Source organism: Centroberyx gerrardi, chromosome 22 (assembly GCF_048128805.1).
Source record: "Centroberyx gerrardi isolate f3 chromosome 22, fCenGer3.hap1.cur.20231027, whole genome shotgun sequence".
Taxonomy (NCBI): Eukaryota; Metazoa; Chordata; class Actinopteri; order Beryciformes; family Berycidae; genus Centroberyx; species Centroberyx gerrardi.
This window is the reverse complement of record NC_136018.1, coordinates 13827514-13851236: the sequence shown is the minus strand read 5'-3', so window position 1 is coordinate 13851236 and position 23723 is coordinate 13827514. Positions and strand designations below refer to the sequence as shown.

The 23723-nt window shown below is 44.0% G+C and overlaps 1 protein-coding gene across 1 annotated transcript in view; it reads left to right on the top strand.

Moving 5' to 3' along the window:
* Positions 1 to 23723, top strand: part of cntnap2a (contactin associated protein 2a) — a 332210-nt gene that overhangs the window by 284733 nt on the left and 23754 nt on the right. Inside the window, exons 18-21 of the mRNA XM_071919513.2 lie at positions 3018 to 3188; positions 12499 to 12717; positions 17831 to 18067; positions 22659 to 22892. Coding sequence (XP_071775614.1) covers positions 3018 to 3188; positions 12499 to 12717; positions 17831 to 18067; positions 22659 to 22892 — 861 coding nt within the window. The remainder of the gene's footprint in view (positions 1 to 3017; positions 3189 to 12498; positions 12718 to 17830; positions 18068 to 22658; positions 22893 to 23723) is intronic.

Below are 23723 nucleotides of genomic sequence, written 5' to 3'. Positions count from 1 at the left end.
TGTCTCCTACATATAGCTGCATAAAGGAAACTTTGCGTTAACAGACAGTGATGGCACACAGGAGGTTATTGTAATGCATGAAGGAGCTGCCTGTCAACGATGTCTTCCAAAGTAGGACTCCGATGTGGTGAGACGGTGGTTGTTCACATGCAACTCACATCAATCTTGTTCAGCTTGGTTCAATAGCTTCATGGCATAAACTTAATTTGTCCAATGCCTTGCCTTAAACCATAAATTATCCCTCACTACTGTTAGCAGGCTAATGTGTGCAACATCGGTAGGGTAGTGTTTGGAAAGACGCGTATGTGCTGGAACAGGATTTTTGAGACATTTGTTTGGTAAACATTTCAATATGCGAGTGATAAATGTGCCACGGAGCCTAGCCAACCAGTTGCATCTGTGGATCTGGCACAGGGGCAATCAGGTTTCTGATTTGGCTTCCGCGTTTATTTCCTCTAACGCTGTTTTCCCTCCAACACTCAATCTCTGTCACCCTTCTTTCTTTCTGTTCTCCTCTTTTGCTTCTCGCTCCATGGTTCCCTTCTGAACCCCCAGTCCCCGACCTCCTCCTTCCCTCTTTTCCTCCTGTCCTCCCTCCCTCCCTCCCTCTCTCTCTCTCTCTCTCTCTCTCTCTCTGAAGCACGACTCGCCTCCTGTCTGTATTTCTATATCCTTGAGTCCTTCCATGTCTTTGTCAACTTCTTACGCTCTTGCTAGAAGCTCTTAAGGTCTCATTCAGTAATCAAATGTACACACAGTACAAAAAGAGTTATTTACTTACAGTTGGGGAATTATATGTCATGTTAACATTACAAATTGGTATAAAGACTGCTGATGTATACACAATAATAACCATTCGAGCTTCCAAATAGGCTGAGCAAATTTGTTTTGTGTGTAATCATTCAAAGCATACTTAAATGGTTTTGAATACGCTTTGACCCAGCATTTCAGCACAATTCAATATGTTATTTTTGTGGTCACTTATAAAATCCCATCATTTACTGTGCCTTTGAGCTCCTGAACATGGTGCAATCATAAAAACGTTCTTTATAATCAGGCAGTGGTGGTGCGTCTGAGAGGGTCACGGACTACATGCAGCTGCTTTCCCTTTCTATAGAATTCAATTTCCTGTGTTTACTGTGATGTTCCATTTGTAGGTAGGAGAAAACCTCCATGGACCTTATGTACAGAAAATGCACACAACCACACATGTACACACACATATGCACACACACACACACACACACACACACACACACACACACATACAATTTGACCATTTCATGAACAGCACTGGCAGAGCTTTTACTGTTTTTGTGTGCATGTATGTATTTATGTGTGTGTGTGTGTAGGTGTCTGTGTGTGTGTGTGTGTGTGTGTGTGTGTTGTGTTGTGGTCTGTGTTTGTGTGTGTGTGTGTGTATCTGTGGCCTCTGCGGGCATCTTTTGTGTTTAGTCCTGAATTAACCCTGGTCAATAATTGGCTGGGCCTCCCATTGAGAAATGAACAGTATTCCAACTTCAAACACACTAATCACAAAGACAGCATCAGTAGGTGGCCGTGTGTGTGTGTGTGTGTGTGTGTGCGTGTGTGTGTGTGTGTGTGTGTTTGTGTCTGGCCGCTATCTGCCCTTGCCCCTGGTGACAGGACGTGAAGCAAGGGGGAGAGGGGAGGAGCCCAGTGCTGTCACTGGGGAGAGCTTATCACACTGAACCAGGAGACACACACAAACACACACACGCGCGCACACACACACACACACACACACACACACACACAAACATGCATGGACACTTGTACATACCTACAGTTTCGGGCATACACTCACACAAGTACATACGCATGGGGACAAACTCGCACACAAACACATATGGGTGCATCCATATACATTCAGACACACACATACACACAAACACATACACACACATACACACTGTACGCGTCTCCCCAGTGCCTCAGTGTTGTTGTGTTCCAGGGTTGTGGTGGAGGGTCTGAGGCCAATCCTCAGAAGCATCGCAGCGATCTCACACAGCTGATCCCACATCAACCTTCTCTCTCCTCCTCTATCTCACCCTACCATCACTGCTCTCCTCCTCCTCCTCTTCCTCCTCCTGCCCTCCATACGCCTGCAGCTCCTCCTCCTCCTCCTCCTCCTCCTCCTCCTCCTCCTCTGCCCTCTCCCTGACTTTCCTCTCCTCTCCCCTTCACTGCCCCTTCTCCGCTATTCTGTCTTCTCACCCTTGCCTGTCGACCTCTTTCCTCTTCTTCTCCCAGCTGTCTTCTTCATGCTCTCCTCCTCCTCCCTTTCTCCTCCTCTTCATCCACCTTGAGGGGGCGGAGAGAGAGAGAGAGGGAGACACAGAGACATGGAAAGAGGAGAGGAGAAAGCAGAAAAGTCACTTCATCAACCACAGTCTGATAATTCATCAGCAGCTGCTTAGTTTGCCACTACTTTGTCTTCATTAGCAGCTGCTGGTTTCGCTTCATTCAAAAGTCATTAGAAAAGTTGTTATCAAAAATCCTGCAACGTTTTCTCCCTGTACCCTTTCCCCCTTCGCAGGTCCCCATTTAGAAAGAGAGAAACGCTCTCCTTCTAGGGCCTAATCTTGATTTGATGAGCTCACTATTGAATATTATCGAAGTTACCGGAAATTATGGGTTACATTAAGACCTCTGCATGGAAATAGCTACACGTTTGAAAGGATGAAATCATTTTTACAATGGAAATATTCAATGAATCTGATTAAACAACGGACATGAGATAACAGTGTTTTATCCAAAATAGATAGAATAGCTTTTTGGAATGAAATGAAAATGGATGCATTTGAAATGAATCCCTTCATACAATGAATTCATTCTGCTGCTTATCAGATCAGAATGGGTTATAGTGTTTGCTACAGTGCTAATGGAGGATAGGTGGTGGAGAGATGGAGGATGGGGCGGTTCCAACGGCTGCTGCTAACACTGTTGTTCAGAGTTGCGATTGGTTTCTATGTGTTGTTGTTTTTTTTCCCCAGGCAACTACTGGAATGCTGCGTCATTCACCACCCCGTCCTCCTACCTGCACTTTGCCACCTTCCAGGGCGAGACCAGCGCTGACATCTCCTTCTATTTCAAGACCAGCGCACCCTACGGGGTCTTCCTGGAAAACCTGGGCAACACCGACTTCATACGCTTGGAGCTCAAATGTAAGACGTGTCTGAAAATGTTTTTGTGTGTGTGTGAGTCATGTTGCACTCTTTCTGTCTCTCTCTGTCTCTCTCTGCCTCTCTCTCTCTATCTTTTCTGGTGTGAGGTTTAATCCAGCAGTCTAGATAGCCGTGCTATGATGAGCACTGGGAGCAACCTGTCAACACACACACACACACACACACACACACACACACACACACACACACACACAGCAAGAGTCAAAATCTTCACTTTCCTTCCTGATTATGGTGCACTACTTGGTGTGATTGCAAGGCAGAACAATCCCCTATTTAAGGTAATTGGTGTGTGCAATAATTATGCCCATTATGAACCTCTGTTTACCCAAATCACCCATTTTTAGGGGGACAAAACAAGAGCTCTCAGACACACACACACACACACACACGCACACATACAAATTCTCTCTCTACATACATACAATAGGAGCTTTTGTTGTGTGTTTGAATCACTTAAAAATACTCCATGGCTTACCAAGAACCCTCACCACACACACACACACACACACACACACACACACCAAAATGGGAGACAAGGAAATATCCTCCCTCATCCTCACCTGGGAAGCATGTGCTGCTTCACATCTCTTATCTCTCAGGTTTAATCCTAAATACCCCCACACAAACACACACACACACACACACACACACGCACACACACAAACACACACATGAAACATTTAAAAAGTCAGGTGAACAAACACGTGCATCCTCATGCAGCCTCCTGCCGAGATAAAAAAAAAAAACACCCAGTCACACAAGCCTTATACACATAGAGGAGAGAGAAAGTTTTACCATGCAATAGGGCAGCTTTGCATTTTTAAGCAAGCCACTGGTAGTGACACACATGTGTTGGGTTTGGTGTAGGTAGGTCGTCCTTTTTTGGGATCAGTCCAGCAGCACCATTGACTGTCAGTCGACCAATCAGAGCCCATATTCCCACTGCACATCTCTCTCCGCTTCGAGTGGCATAAAAAACAAAACGGAGAAACGTATGAGCCGACTTTCAAGACGTCCCGGTCTTCAGCGGTCCTGGTTTGAACACAGTTATTTCCTTGTCTTAACGTCCATCCAGTTAATTTAACTTTAGCAGCTGAGGCTGTGTGGAGAGGTTGGCAAATTGTTGCTTCGCCTCAGCCAGAGCCACCACGGGCTCTCCGCAGGGAGAGACGCCAAAGACCGCGCCAAAAGCGACTCCCCACAGTAGCTCCGGGTACTTGGCTAGTTCTGACATATCGACTGGGGCTGTTTCGGCCACAAGTGAGCGGCTGTTTTCAGTCCATGGTAAGTGTGTTGCGGCAAGAAAATGATAATTTATGTCCATACTCAAATTATGAATTAAAGCGGAATCACCACAATGTCGCTCTAGAAGTACGCATCTTGCTTCCACAACTTGTGTTTGCCTTACAGCTCCGTAGTATTGTGCACATTTTACTATTTTCAAGCGATCCACTTATAGTGGCAGTTAGGCTTGAAATAGTTGGTGTGTGTGTGTGTGTGTGTGTGTGTGTGTGTGTGTGTGTGTGTGTGCGTGTGTGTGTGCAAGAGAGAGAGAAGAACAGAGAGTTTGTTGATGCTTTTTTGGGGTGGGGTGCAGTGCACCCCACCCCAAAAAAGCAGCAGCTTAGCCTAGATGCTGGGAATTATTGGAATTTTTTTACATACAGTTGGTCAGCTTCAGAGAATCTATACCATAGTAAGCAGCAGCTACTTAACATAACCCCTCTGACTTCTCGCTTTCCTACTTATGTTCTTACTTTTCTTAAACAAAAATCCCCATTTCACATTCTCTAAGGCCTCTTCAAGGCTTATGATTGACATTTCATGCAGCAGGTTTTCTATGATCATGTTCCAGCTGCTCAAATTAACATCCCAGCGGCCATCGTTGAGCCGCTCTGATCGAGAATGTTAAAATCTTGGGCTTCAATTTAATCGCGGAGCCGCATTGTGAAGTGGGCTATTGGCGTGGAACGGCTATCAATGGTATGATAGATGGCTAATTGCATTTCATTGGAATTCAAAGGGATTTGAACATTTGGTTCCAGAAGGCCTTGCCGACCATTTCCTGCTGGTGCGCCTAACCCACCATTTTGTGTCAGAATGCCAGCCAGTGAACAGACACCAACTCGACAGACGCTATTTTGAGCCAAAGTACTCTCTGAAGCCATTACAGTGAATGACATTATGTAAGCTGGTTTGCAACGGCCTAATAGCCCCATAAGCTTTCTGTTTTCTTTGCCAATTCTTTCCTGCAGCTAAACTAGGTTGTGTACAATGTCAAACACGCACACGCACACGCACAGATACACATATATCCTTGCAAAACACTGTACTGACACTATACATGCAAGTGTAATGTGATGTTGGCCAAAGGGGGCTGGTGTTTGTCTTCCAAACGTGCACACACAAACACACACACACACACAGATACAGTAAGTATCTAGTTTGTCATGGTTGCACAGCAGGGGAGAGGAGATAGGGAGTGTGTGTGTGTCTCTCCCCGGGCTTTCAAAACGCCCCACATCGATTTCCTCTCTCCTCTCCCTTGCTATCATCTTAGCCTCGCATTTTGCCCCACAGCACACGGGTAGACACACAAGCACAGCACAACTCGCCTGCACACACACACACACACACATACATACACAAACACATGCACACACTGACGCACATAAACACACACATAATCTCTGCCCTCTCGCTGGTGCAAAACTGTATCTGCTGCAATCCAGTCAGGGCATGAAATGACTAGCATTAGGCCTGGATGGCATTGCTGTGCCATTGCAGGAGCTCAAAGCAGGGAAACACACATATACACACACGTGCACGCCTACACACACAGGTTATACATTACTGTGACCTCAACAGTCCCAAAGCCATCAGGGGAACACTATTCAATTTTGAGTCTTCATCCTTAGATGTAGGCATACACACACTTCAGATGTAGCTTTCAGAAGGTTTTCAGAACCGCGTTCAGTGGACTGTTGGTAACAGGATTTAAAGACAGATGGAAAATTCCTTAAATACAGAAACTAACTTCTGTGCTGCTCTGTGGCTCAATGGACAGAGGCCCGTGTATTTGTGATGCTTTGAGTCTTTAAGAGGCTGCATTTTCAGTAATAGCCTAGCCCAGAGGTTATAAACATTTTCTGCCTGTGATCCAACTGAGAAAATTTACTCTCACACCCAGAGATGCAGGCTCATAAAATTGTATTATTGCTCTTGTTATGTGGGGACCTGTCAGACACAAAGTTTAGATCCAAAGTTTAACACTAGTGTATCCAGTTCTAGCTTTTTTAAAGTTGCTGGATGTCTTTCCAAATTGTTACAACAGCATCTGGCTATCGGCCAAGGAGGAAATCCTACAAAGCAACCAACCAAAAGTCCTAAAATATTTAAGATTTTTCTTCTTCAGACAACTGTCAGAACTTTATCTTAATCTCTCTCTCTCTCTCTCTCTCTCTCTCTCTCTCTCTCACACACACACACACACGTACACACTCAGACACACACACTGAGGTCTTTGCATTGTACACATGCAACGTTATTTTTTATAATCATTTCAAAATACATTTTATTTAAAGAGCCTGTTTGTCACAGAGAGGGGCTTAGCTTTAGAGGAATTGCTTCAAATCTTGTTTCAGCCTCAAAAGCAGCAGGTTTGCCATGCCGCTCAGTTTGGCAAGTACAGTATTTAAATAGACTTTCCTACTGAAATGGACCAGGCTGTGTTCCTGCCGTCTCAGGAGTGAAAAAACGCAGAGTGAAAGGCTAACAAAGCAAATGAGACAAACAACAAAGAATTAGCAAGTATAACAGAAAGGAATCGAAGAGATAATACACTGCTCGCAATCTGAAAATGAATGAACAGCAAAGTGGAACTTCACATTAGACAAACACATACGCACACACACAAACACTGATCTTTCACACTAACACATGCATAATCTCTTTCACTATTTATCATTGTTTGGTTATGCTGTGCTGACGCATAATTTAGAACTTGGCTCTTTCAGCCTCCATATTAAAAGATTAATAGAAAAACAAATAGCAAAATAGAAAGCTCTGCTGGATTTTCTCCAGGCCAAGATGGTAGTATATCTCTCTAAAACACACACACACACACACGCACTTACACTTATGACATCCATCACTGCTATGCAAATGGTTGAGACAAGCTGGGTGTGCTCTGAGGGCACTTTAGTTTTCATTCCTGCCTGTGGACGCAGTATAAAAAAGAAAGTTGTAGGACATCCATCTTGCTTTATAGTGCTACTAAAACAACACACAAGGGCTCACAGACACACACACACCAATACACACACACACACACACACACCGCTAAGCGTTGCTATAGTAGTATTCTGATATATGCTTTTGTTCAGCATTTAGAATAACTGATGTCGCCCCTCCCTGCCCTGCAGACCTGCACTATGCATACAGACACCATTTATTCAGCTTACTAAAGCCTGTCAGAGTGCTTACTCTCTGTGTGTGTGTGCGTGCATGCGTGTGTGCGTGCGTGCGTATGGCTTAAGTCACTTTCAGGGACACACACCAGACTTAAGACCAGTTGATTGGGGACGGCTTTTGCAATTGGGGACAAAAGCCGTGTCCCCAATTGGTAAAAAGCTGATTTTTGGGTCAGTGGTTAAGGTTAGGGTTAGGTTAAGGTTAGGGTTAGGGTTAGGTTTAGGCAAGTAGTGGTTAGGGTTAGGGTAAGTCTCCAGGAAATGAATGTAAGTCTATCTAAATACCCCAAAAGTGACTTAAGTAAGACTGTGTGTGTGTGTGTGTGTGTGTGTGTGTGTGTGTGTGTGTGTGCGTGTGTGTGTGTGCGTGTGTGTGTGTGGCTGTTGTGTTGTGCATTGTCTGTAGTTGGGTGTTTAAGTCCTTTCATAGATTTATCTTATAGGTTAATGCACTCAGCACATCAAGGCTGAGATGATTTCTGGTGTCCTTGCAGTTCTTCCCAGTGGAAATAGTAATGCCTATAAGGGAAGGAAGGAAGGAAGGAAGGAAGGAAGGAAGGAAGGAAGGAGGAGGAAGAGGGAAGGATAGGTGGATGAAAGGCAGAAAGGAATGAAGGAACAAGCAGACAAATGAACAAAGAATGGAATGAGAGAAAGAAGGATTGAAGGAAAAAACAAACAGGTTTTATAAATCAGAGAAGGAAGAAAGAGAGGGAGTAAAGCAGAATGGAAGGGATGCAGGAGGGGGGAAGGAGGTGAAGGATAGGTAAACAGAAGGAAGGAAGGTGATAAGGGTGATAGGTGGATGAAAGGGAGGAATGGATTGGTTATTGGTCTTTCCTACGACTGCAGCACACCGGTGCCAAAACCCACCAAGTAGCACAGTGTTGAGTATGTTATTGCTTTTATATTTACTATACTGAACAAAAATATAAACGCAACACTTTTGTTTTTGCTCCCATTTTTCATGAGTTGAAATAAAAGATCTAAGACTTTTTCTATGCACACAAAAGGCTTATTTCTCTCAAATTTTGATCACAAATTTGTTTAAATCCGTGTTAGTGAGCACTTCTCCTTTGCCAAGATAATCCATCCACCTGTCAGGTGTGGCATATCGAGATGCTGATTAAACAGCATGATTATTGCACAAGTGTGCCTTGGGCTGGTCACAATAAAAGGCCACTCTAAAATGTGCAGTTTTTATCACACAACACAATGCCACAGATGTCGCAAGTTTTGAGGGAGCGTGCAATTGCTTGCTGACTGCAGGAATGTCCACCAGAGCTGTTACCCGTGAATTGAATGTTCATTTCACTACCATAAGCCGTCTCCAATGTCGTTTCTGAGAATTTGGCAGTACATCCAACCGGCCTCACAACCGCAGACCACATGTAACCACGCCAGCCCAGGACCTCCACATCCGGCTTCTTCACCTGCGAGATCGTCTGAGACCAGCCACCCGGACAGCTGATGCAACAGTTGGTTTGCAAAACCAAAGAATTTCTGCAGAAACTGTCTCAGGGAAGCTCATCTGCGTGCTCGTCGTCCTCACCAGGGTGTTGACCTGACTGCAGTTCGTCATCGTAACCCACTTGAGTGGGCAAATGCTCACCTTCGATGGCGTCTGGCACTTTGGAGTGCCAGACGCCAGTGAAGTGTTCTCTTCACAGATGAATCCCGGTTTTCACTGTACCGGGCAGATCATGGCAGACTGCGTGTATGGCGTTGTGTGAGCGAAAGGTTTGCTGATGTCAACGTTGTGAACAGAGTGCCCCATGGTGGCGGTGGGGTTATGGTATGGGCAGGCATAAGCTACGGACAACGAACACAGGTGCATTTTATTGATGGCAATTTGAATGCACAGAGATACCGTGATGAGATCCTGAGGCCCATTGTCGTTCCATTCATCCACCGCCATCACCTCATGTTGCAGCATGATAATGCACGGCCCCATGTTGCAAGGATCTGTACACAATTCCTGGAAGCTGAAAACATCCCAGTTCTTACACGGCCTGCATACTCACCAGACATGTCACCCACTGAGCATGTTTGGGACGCTCTGGATCGGCGTGTACGACAGCGTGTTCCACTTCCTGCCAATATCCAGCAACTTCTCACAGCCGTTGAAGAGGAGTGGACCGACACTCCACAGGCCACAATCAACAACCTGATCAACTCTATGTGAAGGAGATGTGTCGCACCGCATGAGGCAAATGGTGGTCACACCAGATACTGACTGGTTTTCAAAAAATGCATATCTGTAGCCCTAGTCATGTGAGATCCATAGTTCAATGCCTAAAATTTTTCAAGATAAAACTGCACATTTTAGAGTGGCCTTTTATTGTGACCAGCCCAAGGAACATAATGTGCAATAATCATGCTGTTTAATCAGCATCTTGATATGCCACACCTGTCAGGTGGATGGATTATCTTGGCAAAGGAGAAGTGCTCACTAACACGGATTTAAACAAATTTGTGAACAAAATTTGAGAGAAATAAGCCTTTTGTGTGCATAGAAAAAGTCTTAGATCTTTTATTTCAACTCATTTACACATTTTTTAATTTAATAATTTTATTTTGTTCCTCCGCCAACAAAAATTATTTCCCTGTTAAGCAATAAACATCCCTGCTTGCTTCATTCCTTTCATGGCTCAAGGCGGAGTGATACCATTCAAGTGATAAAGTTCATATTTTGCAGTTACAAGCACTCATGGAACGCCTCTCGTCCAATCACAATGCATGGTCGGAAACAAATGTTTCATAACAACATATTATCTACTTATTATGGTGAGTAGTGTAAGACTGATGTAAGTAACATTAAAATAGAATATTTCTGAGAAAATTCAAGAATTAATTCTACTGTGGAAAGCATATTGCTGGTTTCTGCTCTTGTGGAGATCAGTTACCTGAGTTTACCTATCTTTACTTTTACCAATGCATCACTGCTTGAGGTACAATAGGAGATAGGAATACATACACACACACACATCCTCTTTCTCCCTCTCTTTCTCTCTCCCTCTCTGTCATGACATACACACACACACACACACGCCACACAGTCTGTGATCAGTGTACTGATTGATCGCTGTTCCCTGTGGAAAGGTGAGAAGGCATCAGACACAGTGACCTCACACACATGCTATAGCTAGAACAGCTGGACTGAACAGGTGGTAGGCTCTCTCTCTCCCTCTCTCTCACACACACACACGCACACACACACACACACACACACACACACATATATACACACATAAATTCAAAAACATCAGTGCAATATTGCTCTTTGACCTGATGTGATTATGAAAGGTATAACACTGCCCCCTGTTGGTTTGCTGAAATACTAGGCTGTTAAACTTCAGAGCTGCAATAAACTTGAGGGCATTTCAAACGTCCTCAAACTGCCTTAACACCAAACACACACACACACACACACACACACACACGCACACACCCACACACACATACACATAAACCCACTCTCTATTAGATTATGAAAATTAATCATGCAGGGAAACAAGGCCATCTTCCCCTCTCTGTTTCTTTTTTCTGTCTCCCTTTTCCTACTCATTTACATTCTCTCTCTCTGTCATCTATCTATGAGTCTCCCTCTCTCCCTCTCTCTCTCTCTCTCTCTCTCTCTCTCCCTCTCTCTCTCTCTTTCTCTCCCTCTCAAATTCACAAAGTTCAAACTCAAGCACAGCAAATAAGTATGGAAACAGATAAAGAGTATCACAGCGGGGGCGACACAACCTCATGCCATGCAAAACCAACAGTTTCTGGCGTCTATCGACTGCCTCTGAGATTAGTCCTGTCCAACGCTGTGAGCAGTCGCGTATTGTAAAGCTGAAATCTATACAAGCCAAATGAATGGCCTCGAAACAAATGAGCCATTAGATTAGAAATTGAACAACGCATATTTACCTGCAGAGTGGACTATGACAGATCAGGGACTTATGGTTTTTAGAAAGTTGTGTTTGTTTCATGTGGTTTTATAAACGAGTGAAAGCTTTGAGTACACTGCTGTACACCGCAAAAATTGTTTGTGTGTGTTTGTGTGTGTGTTAGGGGGGTGATTTGGGTGTCAGTTTGGAAGAGGGAATGGAATCCCTCTTGATATGTCGATATATGAAGTGATTCATCCTGAAATGCTTTAAAATAAATTACCTGATGCTAATTGGGCTCAGGACACACTAGAAGACTATAACAATCCTAACTGATCTTGAAAATGCATTGCATCACACACATAATGACTGATTTCACTGATTTTATTTTGTCTCTCAGTCATAAATATGCTCACAGTAGACAATTAGGCAAGTATGTTGTACCAGCTACAAAATGATATAACTGAGATTATCCTGCTGACTCCTGATTCGTCACTGATGTCAGAAACTATGATCTCACAGGAACGATTTAATGTAACACCAAACGGTCTCTTGGGACTTGTTCAGGACCCACGCAGATTTTGTAAATATCAAGTATGTTTGATATGATTTGGGCGGCTCAGATCAGTCTTCCAGTCGATCGTGTGATTTAGATTGGATCTGTAAACCCCTCACACTATCAGATAATTTGCCGACCATCGTTCCCAACAAAGCCTCAGATTGGATTTTGCTTCCGATTGTCGGAATGGGAAAATCTGCTGTAAATCGGCCCGATAATTCTCCAGCGTGTCCCAGTCTTATTCAGTTTTCATAAAATAAGTCTAATTTCTGATATCATTTGAAATCATATTAATTCGTCAACAAATGTCTTTAGTTGGCTCATGACTAAGTTTTGGTCCCTTATGTTAAATGTGAATTGGTTCTCTCTCTCTGCAGCTCCGACGGTTGTCTCCTTCTCCTTCGACGTTGGAAACGGACCGGTGGAGCTAACGGTGCGTTCGGCCACGCCCCTGAACGACGACCAATGGCATCGCGTGATGGCCGAGCGGAATGTGAAAGAGGCGGTCCTTCAGTTGGATCTGACCTATCGGGCGTCTCAGCCTGCCCCTGCACAGGGACACACGAGGCTAGAGCTGTTCAGTCAGCTCTACGTGGGTAAGACACACACACACACACACACACACATATCCATGCAATTCGAACTTAACAACCCCTATCTGTAAGGACACCCACACACACACACAGAGACAAACACACCATAATTATACTGAGCCCTTATGTGTAGAAAGCAAACTCATTAGTGCATCCGTGTAATCATAAATGGATTGAATTGTTAATTAAAAAACTTTCTGTACTGGCTGTATTTCCAGTAATACCTCAGATACAAACATACTGTGCGAGGACGTCAGATTGTTTTCTAAGTTAAAGATGTACCAGCCTCTATTGGTTCAACTCATTGCTCTGTGTTCCCTCTTAAGAGGCTTCTGCCTAGCTTAGCTTCAGCCAGTGTTAATTAAGTTAATGTTAATCACACACACACATACACGCCCATCGCCCATTTAATCGCACACACGCATGCGGGCACACGCACATGCTCGCAAACGCATCCATATAGGGGATCAGAGGTTCAATTTTAATGAAGTCAAATTAGAGGTTTGCTCAGCCTTGGCACTGGCTGTGAGGGTGTGTGACTGAAACTAACTTAATTCACTTAGAGAGGTCATTGGTGCTCAGCTTCACTACTTTGAGCCAAGCGTTTACGTTTCTTTTGGATTAACACCCTATTATCGCACAAAGGGGATATCGCCTCTCTCTCTTTCTCTCTCTCACACACACACACACACACACATTCTGTATCAGTTATTAGACAGTGTATGGATCAAGCCCTTATTATCACGCCAAGAATGCCTTTCCATTTTACATCCTCATTATAGAAGTCAGGTTTGTTCCTCGTGGCTCCCTCTGCCGTTCCACACAATGCCTCTCAAGCTCATCAGGAGTTCAAATGGAAGAGGACCTGAGCGGTATTTCCCGCTATCGCCCGCTTTCACTTCTCTATCTCATTCTGCCTTTTGTGCTGAGCTGTCAATAGTCTAAAAAACCAAACTCCGGGGCTAAAATAGTTTTAGGGATTTGCGGAGAGAAGGGAAAAGTGCTGAGGCGGATCACAGGCCTCCTTCTATCTCTCGGGAAAAAAAAACAGTTCTGCCCGAAGGAGATAGTTCCAAATTCCAATCAGGCATCCCGATGCGATAGCCCTAACCCCTCTGATCCCCGTTTAGAATATAATTTCATCGTCTCATCACTTTTGCTGATTCGAACGCCGACACATCCTCACTTTATCGTATGCCAATTCTCCTCTCAGTGTATTTATGCTTTCATTTAGAGGTGAAAGGGGCTAGAAACCAGAGCCGGAATGGCTGCCAGACCGCGCCTCAGCCATCGCCTCATCTGCATGTGTGTATTGTGGCGCGCTCTGTGCGGGTTTTCTGTCGTAGGGAGACAGGAGGAGGCTCAGACGGGATCTGCTTTGTGTGTGTGTGTGTGAACTGCATACAGGCACAGCTCTTTAAACAGAGGGGGAGAGAGAGAGAGAGAGAGAGAGAGAGGCGAGACCCTTGTATCTAACAACAGCCACAGAGGGGACAAAACCTTCTCATATCTGATCTCTAATCCCTGGCTAATCCTCAATCGCTTCGGGAAGGGTTACAGTGTGACACACAGGAAGTGACCCGGGCCGGTAAGAGGAAGTGGTTTAGATTTGGCCTCTGACCCCCAGAAAAAGAGAGACAGATCTTTTTTCGGGTTTGATCCAGAGATTAGGAGAGAGCGAGGAGAGCCCCGGGGGGAGCTGAAGTCAAGACTTTGCCTGATTTGAAGCTGCCTTGATTCTGCCTTGTAATTGAACATCTTCTGCCACTTCTCTGATTGATATTGATGTGGCTGTGGGAAGGTTGTGAGGGAGAAATGAGAATGCAAGCCAGAAATCTAAAATGAGTACGACTTTAAATTCCATCCATCTTTATTTACAACATTTGATGAAAAAAAAAGCGAAAAGGAAAACAAACTAGGGCTGGATATGATCTGTTTGGATGATCTGTTTATATGATTTCACATAAATACACATCGGGGGAGTGCAACCGGGAGCTCTTTTCTTTTTTTCTTTTTTTGCCTCTTCTTATTCGCTTATCTCTCTCTTTATCATCTCTTTCTCTCTCTCTATCTCTCAATCAATATGGTTCTCATCAAGCATTTGATTGGTTTAGTGTTCACTACACAGTGGCTCATTTGCTCTAATGGCCTTGAAAGTAGATGTTATACCATCTGCCTGCTGTCATTTAGTTCACACTGTTAACTTTTAGCATTCCAACTCACTTCATATATGCATATAACTATAAATCTTGCCTCATTTTAGTCGTTTAATGCTGCAGTCTTTTCTGTTCATTTTTTCCTTATTAAAGCTCGCTGCCATATTGTTTTCTATGATTTTGCATGATTTTGCTCAATTCTCTCTTGGTTGGCCTGTTTTGTTTTTCTTTTCTTCTCTATTTTTTTTTTCCTTTTGCTTGCCTCTCCCTTCATGGATTGACGTCGTCCTTGTTGCTACTCACTGCATGTGTGTGACATGTGTGTCACAGGGAAACCAGCCTCGCTCACCTGCCAAGACAGTAGGTAACATTTAATATGTGTCATCAGAAACACTATAATTACCCATGTATAATTAATTGTCTTTGTGACATTGATGCAGAGACATAATGACAGTTTTTCACAGTACATACCGACACACATGCACAAAGCACAGCACCTCCCATACAGTGCAAAGGGACAATGTAAGACATACTATGGGCTGAGTTGTGTTTCATTAGGTTGCAGCTCTGCACAAAGCATGATTACATTTTTTTAGCCAGTATTTACCTTGTGAAATTGAACTGAGCACACTTGCTCCCGCACTGCTTCATACTCATACAGATTCACGCATACACATGAGGAATTGAGTTTCTCAGCCAGAGACCCAAGCTTATTTAAATATACTAGTGCACTTGCCATGCAGGGATCCATCAGAAGCAAGCCCATTATGGACCTGTAAGAGCGATAGTTTAAAAAACGCTGCTGTAAACCAACAGATATAAAGCACCGGGCTGGTAAAATGGGATTTCTATGATAATATCTCCCCCTGGAAATGTCGGTGGGGTGGAAAGGCTTTTGAAATGGCATTTAGACCATGTGACTCAAAAGTGCTCCTCTAAAACCAATACAAATGACATCCTTTATGGCAGCTCTTCTAAACAGGGAGGCCCCGCTCACCAATTCATAGAGTGGGTAAAGATTGTTCTGGGAACCTGCCAATGCTGAACAGTTAAAACGAGAAAGAAATGGGAAAAAAAAAAAAAAAAAGAGACACAGCAGTTGCCATTGTATAAGTCCACCCACTATGTTTATGTTCTGAATTAGTACAGCAGAATTTTCCTCTTGTGGGTGGAACAACAATGCAGCAGAAGTGCAGCATGTTTTTTAAAAGAATAATTCTGTGATGCCAACATCTGTAGGATTGGATTAGGCTCTGAATGTCAGTGGTGTGTGTTGTGGGCGCTGTGTGTGAATGGATATGTCCATGCTCTTAAGTGTATGTTATGTTTCTTCATTAGCACTTCATTACCCAGTAATGTACAGTACACAAACACACACACACACACACACTGAAGAAGGCCAAAAGGTCACATTTTATGGCATGCACAATTTTGTTGTATGACATAAAATTGTGTCCTAATGAGTGTAAAATGTTTCTTCATTAGCACATCATTACAGAGTAATATACCCTTGAGCCACACACATACATACAGATACATGCATACACACATACATTGAAGGAGGGCAAAAATTCATATGTGGGTGTGTATATATGTGTGTGTGTGTGTGTGTGTGTGTATCTGTGGTCTCCGTAGGCCTCAGAGCCTGCTATCCATTTAATCAGAGGCTGATTTAGACCTGGGTAAACAGGTGGCAGAAACCTCCAGCCAATCAGTGATACAAATAGATTAATTAACAGGTCTGGTAAAAGCCAAATCCGTTGCGACGAGACTGGAAAGTGGAGAAAGCGTGGGAAAGCCCAGCTGCATCTTGATTTGTGAATAATGTATTGGCTGGAGAAAATGGAAGTACATTTATTAGTCATCCTCTCATGATGTATCTGTGTGGTTACGGGGGCAGGTGTGTGTGTGAATGGGGCTGTGGTAGGAGGGAGGAGTGTGTGTGTGTGTATGTGTGTCCAAGTCTGCTTAACATGTCTTCTTTAATGGGCATCCCTCTGTAATCTGAAGGATGTAATTGAGAGGTTTTAATAACTAAAATGCCCCTCGGCTCTCATTAATGATCTTGTGCGTGTGTGTGTGTGTGTGTGTGTGTACGTGTGTGTCGGTACGTGTCTGTGTGTGTATCTATACAGTATCTCTGTCTGTGTCTCTGTGTGTATTTGTATCTACACGTGTGGGTGTATGTTTATGAGTGTGTTTATTGTTATAGTCATTTAGGTACACATTAATCTATTTAACACCCCTCCTCTGTCCAAGGTAATGGGTTGTTAGACTGTAATGGTGCAAGGCCAGAATGACGATGGAAGCACTTTAGAGAAATGGCTATTGACACCCCGAGGCTAAGAATTAATGCTTATATTGACTCACTCAAATCAGGTTGGGACGTGTGGCGTGCTTGATTGTGTGTGTGTTTGTCTTTAGTATGTAGTTTGCTGCCATGCGTGCATCTGCATATGTAAGTTTGCTCAATGCGGAGCGTTCATTATGACAGAGTGTTCATTAGGCCTCGCTAATTAGTGAAGAAATCAAACGAGTTGAAGGTTGTTTCAAGAGCAGCGTCGCAGTCGGAACGATAAACATGGCATCAGTGGCTTCCTCCAGGCGTTAGGATAGCAGCGTTTCTACAAGAGATTAACTAAACTCAGTCTCTTGCATCCAAAATGACTTGTGTGACCCTGACTTCACTTTGCACTCCCTTCCCTCCCTGTATTTTTGTTGTTCTTTCTCTGTTGCTCATTCCTCCATACTATACATCCTTACTATATGGATATTCTGTATGTATGTATACCCTTCTTTTACATTCTCCATTTTCTCTTATTCTCATCTCATTAACCCGTCTTTTTAATTTAACTCATCCTTTTTCACATCCCCTATATCTCCCGCCTTCCACTCCCCACGTTTCATCGCCTTCCCTCCTCACTCTTTTCTTTTCTCCCTCCCTTCCCCTCCCTCCTCAGGTGCTGCGGGGGGCCAGAGGGGGTTCCTGGGCTGCATCCGCGCCCTACGGATGAACGGTGTCACCCTTGACCTGGAGGAGAGGGCGAAGGTCACGCCGGGGGTCAAGCCCGGCTGCCAAGGCCACTGCACCAGTTACGGGATGTACTGTCGGAACGGAGGGAAGTGCGTGGAGAAGTACAACGGCTACTCCTGCGACTGCACCGCCACCGCCTACGACGGGCCGTTCTGCACCAGAGGTGAGAGGCGGAGAGTTGGAGAAGTACACTACCATCGAGGGGAAAATTTCAGCCTGTAACATAGTAGATCATGGGACTAAAACTGCCACTAAAAGTGACATCCATTCCAAATTTTTAAAATGTACGCACTCATGGCACTTCAGAGGCACATTGGATAAAAGGCTCAACCAACTTGGAAGATATTTTCACGTTACAATCTTTCAAAATTGTTTGAGATATTTGACCCACTTGTGGACAGCCTGATTCAAAGGATGCGTGATTACTCGTACCGGTCTTGAACATCTTCAAAGGTGTTAACACCATTTGCAAGACTAATCAAGAACCCCCAGTGTGGTTTTTCAAGTATTTTAATCAGATTCAGTTTCCATTTTGCCGGGGCTGCAGGAATTTTTGCAGCTCTCTAAGGATTCTTATGAGAGCGGATGATTGAATGTTTTTAATAGGTTTCCTTCCTTACGTCCCTTCCTCAAATCTAACAAACTACCTCACGGCTCAGATTTTTAGGATGACATACTGAGGCGTAATCTCTGGGCTGACACTTTTCCAATGACTTTTCCGGGCAGCTTTGTCAAAGCACGTTATCATTTGCACAGTCCCCCTTTTAGATCACAAAGCCAGAGTCAAATAGCACCGGGATTACTGCTGGAAGAGTTATGTTTCAATGAGGTTCATTGCCTGACAACCCACTGTGATTTTGCTGCGCTCTGTGATTGTCCTCACTTCCTATTCAGTTTGGAGCTGCCAGCATTCAAAGTGTTTGGGCTTATGATAAAAGGCATCGATTGAGACTGATATTGTGCTTACCCGCCAATTCTCCCTGACTTTGGAGTGCACTCAATGAATACTAAAAATGTGCGGATTCAGAGCTGAGAGATCAAACTATAAACAAAATGCATACCGGCACTGACAAGTCACTTCAATAAGTGGAGGGTAGCTCTGGATTTTGAAGTTGAGAGATGAGAAATGTCACACTGTAGCTCCACTCCGACACTGTAGCAGCAGCTAAAACAGCATGTTTGTTTCACAGGGATTCATTAGATACAGTACTAAAGTTCTACTTCCCCAAACAAGTTTTGATAAAATGCTCTGGGGAGAAGAGCAGCGGTGCTGTCAGAGGCTTTCTGCTAGCTCCCAGTCAGAGAGTTGATCCCCGACACGTGAATTAATTTGTTTCCTAAAGCCGAATAGTGTTTTTCCCCTGTGCGCTTGGCAGGGGGGTGACAAGATGACAGAGAAGCGGAGCGGGTGACTGTGTGTGTGTGGGTGTGTGTGTATGCGCGCGCGCAGGCAAGAGGGTGACAATGTGTGGGGATATGCTAGTGTAAGACATGAAAAGACCTCCTCTGAATTCTGTCATAACCAATCAGGCATTTCAGGATTTAGAGAATAGAGATTATCGTCTCTGTATGTGTGTGTGTGTGTGTGTGTGTGTGTGTGTGTGTGTGTGTGTGTGTGTGTGTGTGTGTGTGTGTGCGTCTGAAAGAGAGGGAAAGAAAGGGAGAGAGCACACCCTTGTGTCTGTTTGTTTGTGTGCATGACGTGTGATGTCTCGAAGCCGCTGCTCACCTCTTCCTCTCCTCTCCCTTTTCTCTCCTCCTTTCTCCTTTTTCTCTCCCCTCTGCTCCCTCTCCTCTTCCTCTTCTCTTCTCCCCTCCTCCTCCCTCATCTCCTCCCCTTTTCTCTCATTCTTCTCCCACTCCTCTCCTCTCTTCCTCCGCAATCATCCATCTTCTCTCCCTCTCCATCTCCTCTCTTCTCCTCTCATCTCCCTTTCATGTCTCTCTTATCTATCCTTTCTTTTCCCTCTTTCTCTTTCCTTCCTCTCTTTTCTCTCCCCTCTCCTCTCCTCTCCGCTCCCTCTGCCCCTACTCTTCCTCCTCTCTTCTTCCTTTACCTCGTTCTCCTCATTGTCCTCTTCTTTCCTCCCTTTCCTCTCTTCTCCTTCTTTCACCTTTCTCTTGTCTTCTCCCCCTTTCCCCTTCCTCTCCTCTCCTCTCCTCTCCTCTCCTTTCCTCTCCTCTCCTCTCCTCTCCTCTCCTTCCCTCTCCCTCTTCTCTCTCGTTTCTTTTCCCTTTCCCTCTAATTTTTCTCCCTCTCCTCTCCCTCCCACTCATTTCTCTCCGCTTTCCCTCTCCTCTCCCTGTTTCCCATCTCCTCTTTCCTCTTTCTCTCCTTTTCCCTCTCTTCCCCCTCCTCTCTCTCTTTAATCCCCCCTCTCCTCTCCCTCTCCTCCCAGCAAGTGAAAAATGCATGAAGCCATCCATAATTGCATAGTGCATTTCCATTGTATCCATATTTACACACTGCTCAGGGGACCCAGCAGTATTATTATTATACACTCTCATTCTGCTGCTCTTCTGCCCTTGAGGGTCACATGGAGCGAATGTGCACACGTACATACATATACATGGACACACACACTGTTCATGGGGGCATGTGCTCACACACACGCACACACACACACACACACACACACACAGAGCAGCACGTTCGCACATTCTCACACACAGAAGCACATGAACTCACACACAGACACATACCTGTAGAGGTCTGCATGCACGTTCGTACAAACTCCCCTTCCAAAACTTCTCCACACACTGACACAGTCAAAATATAAAACACGCAGATACACACACACACACACACACATAAAGAGTCCATGCCCTGGAGTGGAGTTTTTTAATTCTCTCTTCTGCTTGCAGACAATAGTGTGTTGGTGCTGAGGCTCCATGCAACTAGTCTGAGCCTCTCTTCTTTTCTCTCAGTAGGGCAGAGGAGGGGAAACCTGACAATTGTTTGCTTTGTAAGCCATTGTGAAGTTAATATGGTGATTTGATGAGATTAGAGGCTGCAAGCATAAAGATTTCAGTCCTTTATAGTCAGGATTCTTAAACTGATTTCTTTTTCAGCGTAGCATCCAAATAATAAGTTTAGTCTCACCTGTAGGATCCAGACTCATTAAATCATATATTTTTACTAATTGTGTGGGGACCCAAAGCAAAAGTCCCCATGCTATATTGTGGCATGACTTGAGCACGTCTTCTCTGGCTTGTTTGTGCTTTAGATTGCAAGTATAGGAGTACTGATATAGGATAACTGGTCAGGTCACAAGATGTCAACATAACAATGAGTTATGAAGCAAACTGGTCTCAGATCAGCTATCCTTGTATTTCTTTTCTGTCCTGCACCCACAGGTCCAGCCATGTTGGAGCTTGTTATTTTAGGTGGTTTTTCATAGCGTTGTGTAACTATAATATCAGGAAGTCAGTTAAACTTGCTACTCTGATGGAAATACTACACTTTGTCTGATTCAAGCATGCACTTTCCAATAGATTTAATCAGTATTACAGCCCTCTATTGTGCTGGCAACTACAGGGCATTTTGCAGCAAATTTCAACTCTGGAAAACGTAATAGCCAGCAGCAGCATGAATCTTGGCAAACAGCACGTCAGTGAACAGCCTGGCAGCATCAGAAAACAAGAGGTGAGAAGCAGGCTATTCGAAAACCTCACAAGCACGCTGCCTGGTTAACTCAGAACAATTGATAAAATGGGCTACTCCAGCCTTCCAAAGCTTGAAGCTATAACACTGTGTATCAGAACAGAGGAGAAAATTGTGGTGCAGCTGAGTGAAGTAGAGGATTTGCTGGTTGTGGTCCAGTACATCAATACCAGTGAGAGGCTTGGACATTTTCCAGGAATAAGCCTTGTATTAAATGCAAGTAATGTAGCTTAATGTATTTATTGCACTGTTGCTGGTGGGAGATGCTGGGTGAAGTGAAGCTTTAAAATAAGATGCACAAAATGTGTTCAATTAGTATGCTACACTCGTAAGGGATGTAGTTACAAATTTTCACTGCTCCACTGAGGGAAGGAAAACATGCAAAAGGCATATTCCGTGGGATTTACACACACGCATGTTTGCACTCCCCTGCCCAACACACACACACACACACACACACACACACACACACACACACACACACACGCACAACACCCAATGCCCACTCGTTTCCCTGTAACCATTCTCTTTAATTTCATGCGTAATGTGCCTTTTATCTCCTTTGTAATTGACTCTATGACATATACATGTGCGTACCCACACACACACACACAGACACACACACAGCATAACAGAAGTGTGGATAAATAAGCTCTCTCTCCTTCTCAACACTCGATTAAGAGAATCAATAAGCCTTTTGGAATGGCTGGAATATGCCATTAGGCCTGCTAATGTACTGGTAAACAATGTATTGTTTTATTTCAGATGCTGGAGCACAGCAATTTAACACCCACTTTACCACGCCTCCTGAACACAGCCATATTTATGTGTGTGCTTATTTCTCTCTGCCCCTATAATATGTCTGCCTAGTTGTGTCTAGCCATGTGTGAGTGTGTGTGTGTTTCCCTGTGGCTGCTTTGAGGTGGTAGGTGGTTTTTTAACGCTTAGACGCAGCTGATGTGATTTGCATAGCTTTAACAAACGTGGCTGTTTGTGGTGTAAACAGATACATAAGTAATATTTATCTGTGTGTGTGTGTGTGTGTGTGTTTGTGTGTGTATGTATGCGTTTTTCCTCTCATCTCATTCAGATGTCGGGGGGTTCTTTGAGGCGGGAACACTAGTCAAGTACAATTTCCTGCCCGAAGCAGCAGCGGGAGCCAGTAAGGACGCGAGGATCCTGTCGCTTCCTCTGACCCCGCAGGAAGTGAATCTAACTAAGGAGGAAGTGGCCTTTAGTTTCAGCACATCCAACGCTCCGGCTATTCTGATGTATGTCAGCTCCAAGGCGCAGGACTATCTGGCTGTGGTGTTAAGGCAGAATGGTAAATTACACTCACACACACACACACACACACACAATCAATATAAAGTAGGTACACACATAAAGCACGTCAGCACTGCAAAGTTATCAATTATTATAGGCTGTTGACAGCAGAGACCGCCAAATATGTAAAATTCATATCAGGCTATCATGAACAGGTTGTATTATTGATTACCATGCGCAGCCTATTTCTGCTGATGATTAATGGGATGTAATTGGCCAATTGTAGGCCTTGACATAATATATATTCCACTCTGTGACTTGTTGGTGATATGCCTGACAAAGGTTGACCGAAACATTGCCAGATAATAAATGTATTTAATACGCAAGTGTAGACAGAGTTTTATACCTCTCATGTCAGGTTATCAAAAATACAAACAAGATTTAGAATTAGGGTTGGGCAATAGTGTACTTTCTCCTGTCCATCAATCCTCATCACATATATTGCCGATTCCCAATATATCGTCCATGTTGTGGGACAAAGACAGATATAAACACACAAACAATATGTGTGTAGTAAGCGTGATGACTTGAAATGTACTGTAGCTTTTAATTGGACAAAGCATATACTTCCACATTTGAGTGTCAGCATTTTCATGAAGTAGCTGACTAACCTAAATAAATAAAGTTTATTTAGGTGATTGCATAAAAGTTAATTTTCATAGCACTACTCGTGTTGCTTAGCAACCATACTGTATAGCCACTGTTCAAGAAATATAGTGAACATTAATGCTAGTGTTTATTCATTGCTTTAAAATAAAAAAGAATATTGAACATTTGCATTCTTTTTCTTGTAACTACAAGAAGCCACGAGAGGCTGTGCTTTAGTGAC